Source organism: Drosophila teissieri, chromosome X (genome assembly GCF_016746235.2).
Source record: "Drosophila teissieri strain GT53w chromosome X, Prin_Dtei_1.1, whole genome shotgun sequence".
NCBI classification, from domain to species: Eukaryota; Metazoa; Arthropoda; class Insecta; order Diptera; family Drosophilidae; genus Drosophila; species Drosophila teissieri.
The window spans coordinates 1,121,633-1,135,034 of NC_053034.1; the positions used below are offsets into that span (position 1 = coordinate 1,121,633).

Consider the following 13,402-nt stretch of genomic DNA (forward strand, 5'->3'; position numbering starts at 1 on the left):
AGAGAGAGTCCGATGGAGAGAGAGAGGGCACTAGCAACCGGCTGTGTTTCATGCCATGCCATTCCGTTTCGTTCCGCACTCACTTTGTTTGTCCCACTCACGTTTCCACGCGACCGCCGAAAGAGCGGCGAAAAGCGAAAGCTTCGGGTCGCTTCGTGTCGAGTCGTGTGCCTTCGGCCCCCTGAATGTACAGTGTGTTCTAAAAATAGACCCTGACTCGCATCATGCACGGTACCCATTCGCCGGCGATCTCGTCATCCGCTCGCCGATTGGCCAGCGGGCTCCAATAAAGCCAAAGGCAACAATAGCAAAAGCAAAAGCAATAGCAATAGCCACAACAGCTTTGAGAAAATACGAGTCTTCCAACACAGAAAAGTTCTATCTCGCCGTTGCCGTCGCCGTCGCCGCTGTTGGCATCTAATAGCAAATTTATAAAGGAATAAAATGAGCATTAAAAAGCGCCAAGCGGCGCGGGCGAGCACATGGACGGCGGGTAGGTGTTGGGGGGGCGGCGTGGTACTGGGCGGTATTGGGGCTCGCAACGGTGGCGATGGCGATGGCATATGGAAATTGATGCAGCAGCTGCGCCGTCCGAAGCGTGCCAAAAATTGCCCCAATGAAAGTGCTCGGCGTAGCACAGTGGAGCTCAATGCAATAGGGCCTCCTTTCCTGGCCGACGCAACTGCCGCATTCATTTGTTGTGTTTGAAAATTTCCTAGAAGGTAACACATTCATGCGCTTGCTCTTAGTTTCTGCCAACGACATGCACACTGTTGCTAGTCACTTGCGCGCCATAGTACCCGCTGGCCTCCGAGTGGACGGCAGTTGCAGCTTTCCCACACCGAGTGGGCACTGCGAAGATTACAAGCGACGGATCTGTGGCCGCTGTGCGCCTGTTCGCACCTCGCAACTGCAGTGGGAGAAGCTCAGCCGTGTGCGTGTGTGGGTGATGGTGTGGGTGTGGGTGTGGATGTGGATGGGGGGTTGGGATTGGGGCTGGCTCCCCCGCCCAGCCAACTCTCCCTGGGCGACAATTTGAGTTGTCAGTGGCTGCTGCACTCGCATTCATAGCCAAAGTTTTGCCTTAATGAATTGCTGAAATGTGTTATGCAAGGGAACGAAGAATCGTTCTCATTGGGGGATCGCTCTGGTAATACCCTGTACTTTCTCCACATAGAATTCTCCACAAAATAGAATTAAACATTGCTCACTAACTAAACCCATAAAAAATAACTTAACAACAATTAAGAACGTCTAGGTCACAGGGTCGCAAGTGGGTTAGGGATCTAACAAAGGCTACTTAATATTGCTAACCAAAAGTTGTAGGATGTCGGGAAACCTCATAACCCATAGAATGATTATAATCAATATATTCTGTGCAAGTCGAGTGCTAGGGGTGTGGGAAACAGATTGCTAGGTGCACTGCAAAATGCCTCTTATTTTTCGGGACGCCCATCACTTACTTTATGGCTTTTCTCAGTTTGTCTCTGGCGACCCGCCCCTTCATAACCAGCAAAATTGCAAAAACTGCATTGGCGAATGACTTTGTGGCAATAATTAGACACAAACTGAAGTATCATCGCTGCGGGGAGAGAAGCGCGCGACGCAGAAGGCGAATCAGCCGTCAAATTTGCATACCGATCAATCGGCCGATCGATGCGATGGCTTTCGGTGGGGGATCTCGGGGAATTCGGGGAAAGCGACTCGTAAGCTGATGAGTGCACTCCGAGCGAGTGCCCAGTGCTCGGTGTCCAGTGCCCAGAAGCGGAAATGCCGGATGAGCTAGGCAAGATCAGGGCAGGAGTTAATCAGCGACCAGAAGCCATCGATCAGCCCTCGCATTGTCGTACGGCTTACGGCTTATGGCTATTATATTCATGGCTAAGCATCCAGTCACTTGATTTATCTATCGTGTAAGTGTCCAATGCCAAAGCCAAACCCAAAGCTTGGCTAGAACACACACCGCGCCACTGGGAACGACCACAACTTCCAGTTCCACAGTCCGCTGGTGAGGGGTCAGGGGTGAAGGGCCACTGCAAGGGGAGGGGGTTTGGCAGGGGAGCTGCCGAAATGTTGAAAAATCGAAATATCTGACTGATCACCGATCAGCGACCACCGACCACCGACTGTCCAGCGACGCTTGTCACTCCGCACTTGTTTACAGCGGGACTTGTTTACACCCCAGAAGGAGAAGGGTTCCAGGGGTCGAAGATTTACGGCTCGCGGCTTATGTCCATGTCTATGTATATGGCTATGAGTTCATGCCGTTGGATTGATACTGGCTACTGAATTTCGTTTCTGGGCTCTACTCTATCCACTTGGCGGTAGTCCTGTTTCTAGAAGAAGTTTACTCTTACAAGCCAATATCCCTCATGGAATAGGCCAAATTATTTGCTCATTGCAGTAATGAGAGTCAGACTTTTTCCAGGTAATCCCGCACGAGTTAGTGACACACACAAATTGCCGATCAGCTGGAAGACAACCTTCACATAACTGATTGCTGAGCAGTATTTCTTATCACATCTTTTAGGTTTGAGCTTTGAACGCCATAAAAATAAAGTCACAATGAGGGAATAGTTCTTATCAATTCAATGACGTAGTGCAGCAAATTATTCACTTGAAGTTTGGATCGAGCAATGTGATTTGCCATCTGCAATGGTTCACTCACAGTTTCGGGAGGGTGTCTGCTCTTCGGTCTGCCGCTCTACAACCTCGCAGTCTGTGTTTCGATATTCAAATCTTGGTCTTCCGCATGCCAGCCCCACTGGAAGCATACACAAACTCGTATGCATATTGTCTATTGGCGGCGGGGCGAGCAGTGTGAAAATCGGAGATCAGTGCGACGAAGATTAACACGTTGAGGCGTAGCCTGTGGAGCCACTGCTTCACGATGGGTTAAATGACACGATCGATGGTCAACCTGTCCCCAAGTTCGAGCCACTAAGCTGTGCTTATTGATTGGTGATTGGTGGTTGGTGCGACATGGCAACATCTTAATGTTCAGCCACTCGGGCACATAAATCAAGCGGCTGTCTGTCAGCGAAGATCGGTATAATCGGAATATATCATAATAGATACATTTTGGCTGCGGCGAGTAAAGTCGTTTCACTGCCTGCGCCTTCAAGATGCCGTGCCAACTCTGGCACAATGTGGCACAATGTTGGCTGCGTGCATCCTCTCGCTACATGCCGCACTTTTTATGGCTCACGCAAGACCATAAAAAATACTTGGCCCAGTTGGAAGCAAGATTCCGAAATGGTGGAAGCGATCCAACGAGGCGTCAAAGGATACAATGTTGCTACAATGAGAATGGAAAGCGATTTGGGGAAAATCCAGTGGAAAGTGATTGGATTGAAAAAGTAATAACGTCGTACTCTCGCTTATTCAAGTCTGCCACTTCAGGCTATTAATTGATGGCGTACTAATGAAAACCTCGGGTGATTTTGAATCGAGACCCCGAAGGCAGATGACTGTAAACCCTTCGCAGAGGATTCTTACCCTATTTAAGCAGCACATGAGCACACTAGGCCATTGAAACGAAGCACTAGTCATGTAGTCATATAGAAATGGTCAGAGTTGGAAAGCATATGACGAATTGGGGTGATATCGTATGGTTATGGTTATGGGCCACCTGGCGAAGAAAGTGCGCAAATGATATAAACTCTTCCTCGCTCCCGGGAAATCCGCTGACTCGCGAGGTTGATATCGTCGAGTGGCCTTTCCTTCCTCGAAATCTGGGAAATCGGGCTTCAAAGCTGCAGTTCGCGATGCACTTCAAATCCGAATGCCCCCCAATCGCTGCAGGCTTTGGGGTTGGAGGCTTGAGGCACGGCAAACACCATTGTCTGTGGGCAGCAGCACGAAAGCGAACAACCTTCCGGTGCCTCCTTTTTCGCATTTCCGACTCCGTGTGGGCCTCCAGTTTCCTGGGAAAGCGGATCAATAAAAGGGGGCGGCGACACGACAGCCAAGGGCGCCACTCTGCCAGCTAGGTCTCAGTCCTTCAGTCAGTCAATTCGTCAGTTAACGTGCCCAACCGCCACCCATGTCGCCCCTCACAAGCTCTAATTAGAGTTTAAGCGAGTGGAGAGCTGCAGACATTGAGAACATTGGGCGTTGATAACAGAAACCAAAACAAGTGGAAGGGCAGCGTTTATCGAGATTATCGGCTTTCAATCGCTTTGAGCATGGAGCTGGAAACGGGGATTGATATGGAGAAGAGATTGCACTTAAGTACCATGAGTAGTCGGCATTAGGAAATAACTGCACGCCATTGTGCACCTATGATCAACAAATCCATTTAGTTGGAACTTCATTTAACTGTTGCACAGTTTCGCCCTGTTCTATACCCTGTATGTATATACCCCGACAATGACAACAATGACAGTTGGCAACTGGTGACCCACTTCCGCGGTCAAGACTCGGCAGAGTCCCTCTACGGATGCCACTTCCACTTCCATGTCCTCTCCCAGCGGAGACGGAGACGGAGACCACACCCGAAAGCTCTTGGAAACACACTCGTACATATGTACATACCTTGAAAGCGAAACTCTGCATTGTTTTGGATCCACTTCGTATCGATTGACGAGACTGCTCCCCCACTCCCCACGCTCCGAAGCCAAAAACTTGGAGCCTTCGTTCCTCGTTCCTCATGCCGAACGCCGAGCGCCTCACGCCGAAAGCCATGGAACCCATGGAGCGAGGTCCTGCACGCAACACGAAAACTTTCTTTCACATTTTTTTGACGCCCGCTTTTACGATACGAAATTACGATTGTATAATAAAGCGGACGGCGGGAAGGAACACAGCGCCGTCGATGGAGACATTGCCGGAGCGCAAGTCCTGGGCTTCTCCGGGTGGTTTGGTTGGTGGCAGTGCCACAGTAGGGGAGTCTCATTCCGGCTCTGGGTCTGGGTCCGGGTCCGGGCCAAGTGGGCCGCCATTTTGTGTGCAGACTTGTGGCGCCAGTTTTATGTACTCGACGAGCAACACGCGTTCGCGGACGGGCGGACAAGCGGACAGGCGGACATTGGCCAACGGACAGGGTATTTGGTATGCAGGATGAAGGCAGTGCTGCGCGGCCTAGAGCAGCGCTAATGGGCTATGCCGATAATTGACTCGATTTGGAAAGTCACTTAACGCCGAACCAGCTTGTTGAATGATTTCATTTAAACTGTCATATAGGTATACGTTTTCAGTTCGAGCTGAAGACCTAGAGGTTTCAAAGCTGGTACTGTTTCTGCCCCAGTGCACTGTGCCTCTTGTGTTTAGCCAGCTGTTGAGTATATAGTATACTTACCATAAACTAGCCAAGTTGGCAACACTGACGTTGGATGTAAAGCGGAAAGCGGAGGACCTTAGACTGCGACTGTGCGATTGCGGACTGTGGATGTGTGGCGACGCCGGCGTCAGCGGTGGACTAGGACATAAAGTCATTTATTGTGGGGGCCGTGGCTGACGCCCACTGGACAGCAAGCCACCTACACCCGCCACACACCACCCACCATCCACCAACCTCCGCCCACTGTGGCCAGCAATCGTCGCCAAGCGGGCGTGCGCTACGCAATTAGTTCAAACACTCGAAGGACACAGGTCACAGGACACAGGTTTCCCCAATCGTTTCCAGCGGACAGCCGTTGGGTTTTTAGCGAAGTTGTTGCTGCCATGGGGGGTGGCCCCGCATATTTGCGTATGAGATTTGGCCGCATGTGGTTAATGGCGTCAACAAACGGTCTCCAGAACACCCAGCACACCCATCCCAGCAGATCCCAGCCTTTCCCTTTTGACCCCGGATGTGCGGTGTCTGTGCCCGAAGGTGTCATGTGTAGGTCCAATTCGAAGGCACAGCCTTTTTGTGTAATTCCATTCAGCCTGCGTAATTGCAGAAAGACAGGTTACAATGGTGGTTACAATCTGTAGGGTCAGAGGCAGTCACCATCGCAGTAGTGGACAGTGGGCAGAAGCTGGGCGCTCGAGGGGCACGCTGTTTTCGCGCTAGTGGAATCTTTTGCTATTGCCAGGGGAAGTGGAGCAGCGCTGCTGCTGCTAAGCACACCGCAGCTTGGAGTATTCCTCCGCTGATAAGGCGGCTCTGGGCACAGGGGCGTCGCCTTCGGGGGGAACTGGCGCACTATTTGGTGAGCGACCCCCTCCGCGCAGGGGAACGCCACTGGCTGATAGCGGCAGGGGCTGAGCGCTGGAATGTTCTCAATTGAAGTGAATGTGAATCATATCCTCAACCTACAAGTGAACTCTGAGTGGAATGGAGATTACAATATTTCATTCATTCGGCGGTGTGTTGGTGTTTTTAATTTGGCAGGCTACTCGCTTGTTTATTTTTATTTATTTTCTTTATTTTCAGCTGAGACAGAAGCAGTTGGTCGCGATAGTATCAAGCGAGTAATTTTATTTTCGTACTGACCTTGAGCAACAAGCACAACTGCTGGACACTTTGGTCACAGCTACAGCTAATATTTGCAGTTCAGTTTTCCAAATAGATGAGTCTGAGATCTATATACCCTATTTCCATTGAGGTAGCATGCAATTTCATTCGGAATAAAACTGAAGGACTTTCGGCACGGATTTTCCCCAAGAATAGATAGATAGCGATCGCGCCCCCATATAGAGCATGACTTAATGCGGCAATCTAATCTCGCAGCTCGAGTTGCTCGGCCTGCCCGGAACCCCGAACCGCGAACCCCTTTTTAGCCCTGGTGTCAGTTGGACGCCTATCAATCAGTTAGACGATTGGCGGATGATAACCGCACCCAGCTGGCCAATCCGCGGCCCCCGGTTCCGATCCGACGATTCGCGATTTCGTCGGCCCTCGGTTATAATTAGCAATTACAACTCGTTACCTGCGATCGATCCGTAGCGATCCAGCCAGGTCTTTATCAGCCGCGGCGCTTATAATTTATTGCCAATAGTCGCAGGCTTGGGCTCTTGAATTTTCAATTTATTAATTGCGTTAAGTAATTGTCGCTATTTTCGCGACATGATTTCACGATCGTCCGCTATCTGCGAGGGTGCTCGGCCATAGGCCAACCGAAGTGGCGATGGGAGGGGCTAACTCCGCCGCCTGAGCTGCCCATCTCTGGGAAGGGGTTGTACACTAGGGCTTTTAAGGTAATAGAGACGCTAGTTTCTAGAAAATAAAATGTGAACTAGGCATCGCCAGTGGGGGGGAAGCTAAGTCCGGAGACGCTGCTAAGCTGATTAGAGCCTTTGGCCAAGTTTGCGTTTGCGTTTGCTTTTGGTTTGTCCGCATTGAAATTGCAAATCCCCAACACAATCCCAATCCCAATAATTTATATGCAAATCAAATATATATTTTGTGATTAAACCGTTTTGCTGTTTTCATTAACACCCTAGCACCATGGTCCCCACCCGAAGTCCCGCTGAGCAGCCAGCTTGTCACCCGACCGGGCCATTGTCTTTCTTCAGCTGCGGAGATGTGCGTGAGTCGCGGGTCGTGAGCGCAGCTGCGTGAGGATTTCCATACGGACACTAGGTTTTTTGCCTATTTTCAGTTCGAATCAGGTGAGTGAGTAATGAGTATATTCCGAAAGATGGTGTTCTAATGTATCTTTTCTTGGGCCAATACAACGGCGCTGACGTGAGTCATAAAAATACATTGAATGCGAATGTTACGTATACGCCATGAAGTGCAACAGCGATTCTGGAACCTGTAGAAGCCATAAACTAATGCCAGTAATGATGGATTGGAAATGGCAAGCTTTTCGCTTTTCGCTTTTGGATTTTTGCTTTCCCGTTTGAGCCGTGAGTCGTAAAACCCACAGCGTTTTTATTTGGCACCGCTGTGAGCATCTCTAGCTGGCACTTTGGGCCTGTCCAAAAAGCCGCTCAGACGCTACGGCGGGCAGCTCTGCTTTTGATTAAGCTCATTTGCATTTGAATGGCAGTGCTGGACGGTGGTTTTATGTTACTCCACAGGCGAGTGCCGGATGGGGGAGCAGTGCGGTGCGCTGCGGAGGTGAGGCGAGGCGAGGTGAGGTGCCTTTGAATTTCTAATAAGCCAAGTTATTTGCGCATGACTCAACGGCGGTGCGTCGTCGATAATTCCATGATACTCGGCTTGAATCGGTGGGTTAGTTGGGCAAATATTTATAGAGGCGCTCGCCCAAGTCGTCTATCTATTAAATTTACATCTGCGGTCGCCGTGACTGTGACTGTGGCCCCTGTCGAAGACAACTATTTTTAGCTGCTGAATCTCCAGCCAATCAGTCTGCAGTAACGATCGTAAGCATCTGCCGAGCAGCGACAGCGATGAGTCGCCTGAGCGCAATCGCCTGACATTAACCACCGAACTCACGAGTCCACTAATTTGTGGCACATTTGTCATGTCCCACGAAGGTCGTCGCGAAATTTCCTTTGAACGACGGCGCTGGCCGGGCTCCTCATTCCAAAGCAAAGTATCTAAGCAAAGTATCCTATATGTTCGAATGCCACGAGGGAATTGTAGTTGCAATCAGAAGCTTGTAGGGCACTCGGTCTAAACATGTCCGTTAGCCAGTTTGTCCGTATGTCCGTATGTAGCGCTATGAGTTTTAAGGTTCACTGGTGCATTTATTTCCCCTAATTTCCCTTTCAGTTCGCTGCGCTGCTCAAACGAAGAATTTTCGCATCCCAAACAGCAAAACGCAAGCATTTCCAATTATTCGCAATTACTCTACTAGTTCCATCCCGCTCTGCAGCTCTATCTCCTTTTTTTGGGCACATTGCCGCGGCTCCAGCGAGTCGCGCATTGTGGATGAATTAGTCAGGAAATTAATTAATCAAAACTAACGCAAACAGCAACAACTCAAAAGCAACAAAAGCGACGCAGCAGCAGCAGAGCAGCGGAGGGGGCAAAGAACATAAACAGAATAAACCGAATGTAAAAAAAGCGTCGCTCTACAATTTGTTGCCTGTCATTTGCTTATTTTTTGTGGCGCTACCGCCTCCAGCCTCCCGCCACCCGCCACCCTCCTTCCTCTACCGCGGCCCCCACTTATTGCTATTGTTTTACTTCTATCATGGCTCTTTTGTTATTGCGGTAGGGCATTCGCTGGTCTACTAGCACTTCCCCCCGAAAGCCCCAACTGATGTGAACCCTCTCCGCGCGACTTGTTTGCTGGCGGACAGCCTTGGGAGGCGCTTAAAATGTTTTGATTATTGTATTATTATTATTGTTTCTCTTTTCGCCCTGAGATTTAGAGGTTGTGGTGGCGGCGGAGGTGGCGGAGGGGGTGGAGCATAAGCGCGAGCAAGAGGCAGCGTAATCTTGTGCCCCAGGGAGCTGGGGTGCCCAGCGCCGAGTACGAGTGTCAGGAGGCCGAGCCTTCGACCGCTGGGACTAAAACCAATCCAAGTTGCCTTGGTACTTGTAACGCTAATGCGATCCGTTTGGATGTCGTTGCAGGCAGTGCATCCAGATCCTGGGAACTCCACGTCGAGCTGTCGGCAGAGCCATATGGAAAGCGTCGTCCTTCAGTCTTGCAGGCCTGCACTGCAAGAGGAGCCGCCCGGTAATCGAGTTCGTTTAAATGCATTAAATGTGTCTCATTATGCCGCAATGGCTATGGCTATGGCATCAGCAAGTCGAATCCAATCCATCCAAACCATCGAAACCATCCAATTCGCCTGACTCACTCGAACGGCGAATGGCAAACGGCGAAGAGGCGGGCCTCGGACATATGGCAGCAGTGGGCCGCAAATTGTTGAACAAACAAAACACTTTTTATGCATTTTGTGCGCCGAGGAAGGAGAGCCATTCTGCACGCTGACAGGCAGGGTGGAAATTATAGATATTTTATAGGTGGAAATAAAACCGGATATCGTGGTTAGCCGAGACACTAACCCGCGGATCGTCGTGAGCTGCAGCGGGGACTCCAACCACACTGGGAACAGGGCGACAAGGAACTACTTTCACTGTAGGGGAGCTAGAGTTGCGACCTGTATTGTATTGTGAGTATTGTATTAAATACTGGCTAGTGTTGTTGTTCTTGCTGGCTAGTGTGGCCAATTTATTATTGCATTTGGCAACTGGGCGGTGAAATTTCTTGCCCGCTTTGATCTTGACGCGTTTTTGACACTCGCCGGGCATTTCGTCGATGCTGTTCTTTTCCTCGCAGAGAGGAAGGGGGGGGATCCGGCGGATGGGGCAGATGGGGTGGATGGGGCCAGCGGACAGCCGGCGGCATGTGGCCGCGCATTTTTCATTATTTTTGTTCCTCTCGTACGTACGTATACGTATACGTATACACGTATACATATATGATTTTGTTTTCCCTCAAAACATTCGGACGAAAAACGCTTTTCATACACATTTCGGCGCATTACTCAGCTGCAAGTGGAATTGGCTTGGCGGTCGTCAAATGTAACAGTTTTTCTGTACGTATTTTTAGCTCCGGTTGGATCGCGCGATTCTATATGCAAAGCATATTCGTAATTTGTATGTTCAATCATAGCCGCAGAGGTCGGGGTAATTGCAATGGCTATAACTATGGCCACAGCTATTTGTATTTATTTGTCATCAAGCCCCAGGGGTTGTGAATGCGATCTGAATCAGCGTGGTTACGTTGCTTCCACCGCTTAAAGCTGCCGCTGCGACTAGAATGCGAAGTGGGTGTTGGTCGTTGGTCGGTCTCCTGTAGCTGAAACGTTGTGGTTCGTGTCCGAAATTTGCCATCATTGGGCAGCCTCTCAAGCTGTTCCCCCTGCTTGGAGTCTCCACTAAGCCTGATTCCATTGGTTGTGGTTGAGGTAGCGTATTTGATCCCGCCGATCCAGTCAACAAATCTACCTCCACAGCATTTGAGAAGTTAAGAAGCTGAAAATTGTTGTTATACTTGCAGCAGGAGTGCCTACTAAGCTTTTTAGCTAACAAAGTCCTGCCCTGTTTGCTCAACGAACACTTCACCTTGCCCTCCAGCCTTGCCAGCGGACAGGCACGCAACGAAAGCGGGCCAATTAGTTTGCTTGGACACCAGGGGCGGGCTGGCGGGGCCCCGTCAACTGGCAGCCGGCCAAGGCGCACGCACTGTGGCGTCTCCGTCGCCCCTGGAGCGGGGCATCAGGTGACGTGGGCGGCTGGGGAGGAGGAGGGGTCGGAATATATCGTAGAGATATAGCACTATCGATATAGTGCGTCAGAGGCGACGACGACGACGATGGCGCGGAAGTAGCTGGCCCCTCTCCTTTGCCAGCAACCTGTGGCCTTGACAGCGCCCGTTTTGATTTATGCGGCATTTTGCAAAAGTCAACAAATGGAATTGAAATGACACAGAAATAATGCCAAGAGAGCTGTTTTCCACTATTCCGATTTCTTTTGCCCCAAGGTCGGGCGCACAAATAGATGTCCCAGTGCCAAGCGCTGGACCTCCGCCGTGGATACAGATTCCATCTGTGCTCCCAGCACCACAAGTGCATCATTTTCCATGTTACCAATTATCGCAAGACGGCTATGGACAAGCACTAGGATCCGAATTCCGACTGAGGTGAGTTATCTTCGTGTTTGCTGTTAGCAGTACGGCTTTTAACTTCAATACGATCAGCTTACTTGTATGTCCCGAAACGGAAACACTTCAAGCAACTGAAACCAAATCGGCATGGGTTCGGTAGGAAGTCGCCAGCTCAATCCCGTCCAACTGTGTGACCACCAGCAGGCCACGGGACTGTCCTCCGAGCAGCTGGAGCAGCTGCACACGCGGTTTCGCAGCTTGGATCGCCACCAGCACGGCTATTTGACGCCCACCGACTTGCTGCGCATTCCGCAGCTCTCGCTCAACCCGCTCCACCGCCAGATCATCGACGGCTTCTTCCCCAGCCGTGAGCCTAGCGCGCGTATCGGTTTCAAGCAGTTCGTGGACACCTGCTCCACCATTTTGGTGCCACAGTTTGGCCGCGGCTCAGTGCGGCGGCGCGACGGGCGTGTCCAGAAGCTGCGCCTCCTGTCCAAGATGTTTGACACCCGTCGCAGCGGCTGCATCACACGCTCCGACTTCCGCCAGATCATGCGCAGCATAGTCAATCTGACCTGGAGTCAGAAACAGGATCAGGAACGTCAGGGGGATCCTTCCGATAACCGTTTGCCTGAGGTGGAGGCCGAGCTGCAACTCCTAGAGCAGCAGGCCTTTGGCTTCTCCCGCTGCGACCAAATCTCTTATGCGGAGTTCGAGCAGCGACTGGTTAGTGCGGACGTCGACGGACGGCTGTCGATCTCCAAGTGGCTGGAGGACGATGACGAGGGCGATGCCGAGGCCGAGTCCGGAATGGAACTGCCAGTTGGCTCAAGCCCGTAAAGCACCATGCCCAAGACGTTCATCCTCGTCGTGTTGTGTTTATGTTTTGAATATACCAATCATTTCCTTCAACTGGACGCTTGAGATAGCAATCAGGATCAGAATTCTCCATTTAGCGGGCATTATCGGTGTGTGTACTAGGAAAATTTCAGTCCAAATTGCGCAAATATAATTTAAATGTTTACATTTTAGTCACAAAGGAATCATGTCACGAAATCTTATGCGATAAATAAAACTATTATAATTTGCAACATTGAATTTTCAACATTTCATTTGCAACATTTCATTTGCAACATTGAATTTGTAACATTGAATGTGCAACATTGAATTTGCAACATTGAATTTGCAACATTGAATGTGCAACAATGAATTTGCAACATTGAAACATAGGTAACATTCAACGCAAAACATTAAACATATCAAAAGTTATTTTGTATACATTGTAATTTACTTAATTTACATAATTAATGTAATGTAGAAAAAATTTCGTCCCCCAATACTTACAATTCCCAATCAGTTCTGACTCAATCCTCATGGGATAGCAGCTCTGACAGCCCACAAATCAGTTGACCGGAAGTTAGGATGTGATAGTGAAAGTAGTAGTTTGTGTGTCGGTGTGTGTCATAGTGGTTCCAGAGGCCATGTGGGTATCCCGTCCTAATTCTGGATGCAGTGCATCATGGACCTGTCCGGGTATGTTCCACACTTAGGAGGTAGTTTATTAAAATATATATTTGTGTTCACGTGCGCCTTCTCAAAACATATTTATTTAATAAACATACATATTTAATGATTAAAATAAAAATAAAGTTATTCATATGTACTTCACTAATTTTTCTATAGTGTTTGGTAATTTTTAAGAATATTTCTGCACCATGTGATTTTAAAATACAATATTATGATTTAATAAATATTAATTAAATAATATTAATAAATAAATAATATTAATTAATAAATAATATTAATTATATTAATCAATATTAATACAAAAAAAATAAAATAAAACCAAAGTGATTACCGTATTCGTTTGGGTTTTTTTGATGTTGCCTACTTTTCTGCGGGGGTCTTTTTTTTTTTGCATCTGGCTGCACGGTGCATAC

The 13,402-nt window shown here is 49.3% G+C and overlaps 1 protein-coding gene across 1 annotated transcript; it reads left to right on the top strand.

Moving 5' to 3' along the window:
• The first annotated feature begins 11,223 nt into the window (after nucleotides 1-11,223).
• On the top strand, nucleotides 11,224-12,560 carry LOC122624236 (calcineurin B homologous protein 1). Its single transcript, XM_043803714.1, has 2 exons — nucleotides 11,224-11,498; nucleotides 11,556-12,560. Exon 2 carries the CDS (start codon nucleotides 11,610-11,612, stop codon nucleotides 12,300-12,302), a length of 693 nt encoding a protein of 230 aa, XP_043659649.1. The 5' UTR covers nucleotides 11,224-11,498; nucleotides 11,556-11,609; the 3' UTR covers nucleotides 12,303-12,560.
• Nucleotides 12,561-13,402: the final 842 nt, after the last annotated feature.

What these genes read in the sequence shown, in the direction of transcription:
- LOC122624236 (XM_043803714.1), top strand. Translation starts at nt 11,610, where the DNA reads ATGGGTTCGGTAGGAAGTCGCCAGCTCAATCCCGTCCAACTGTGTGAC.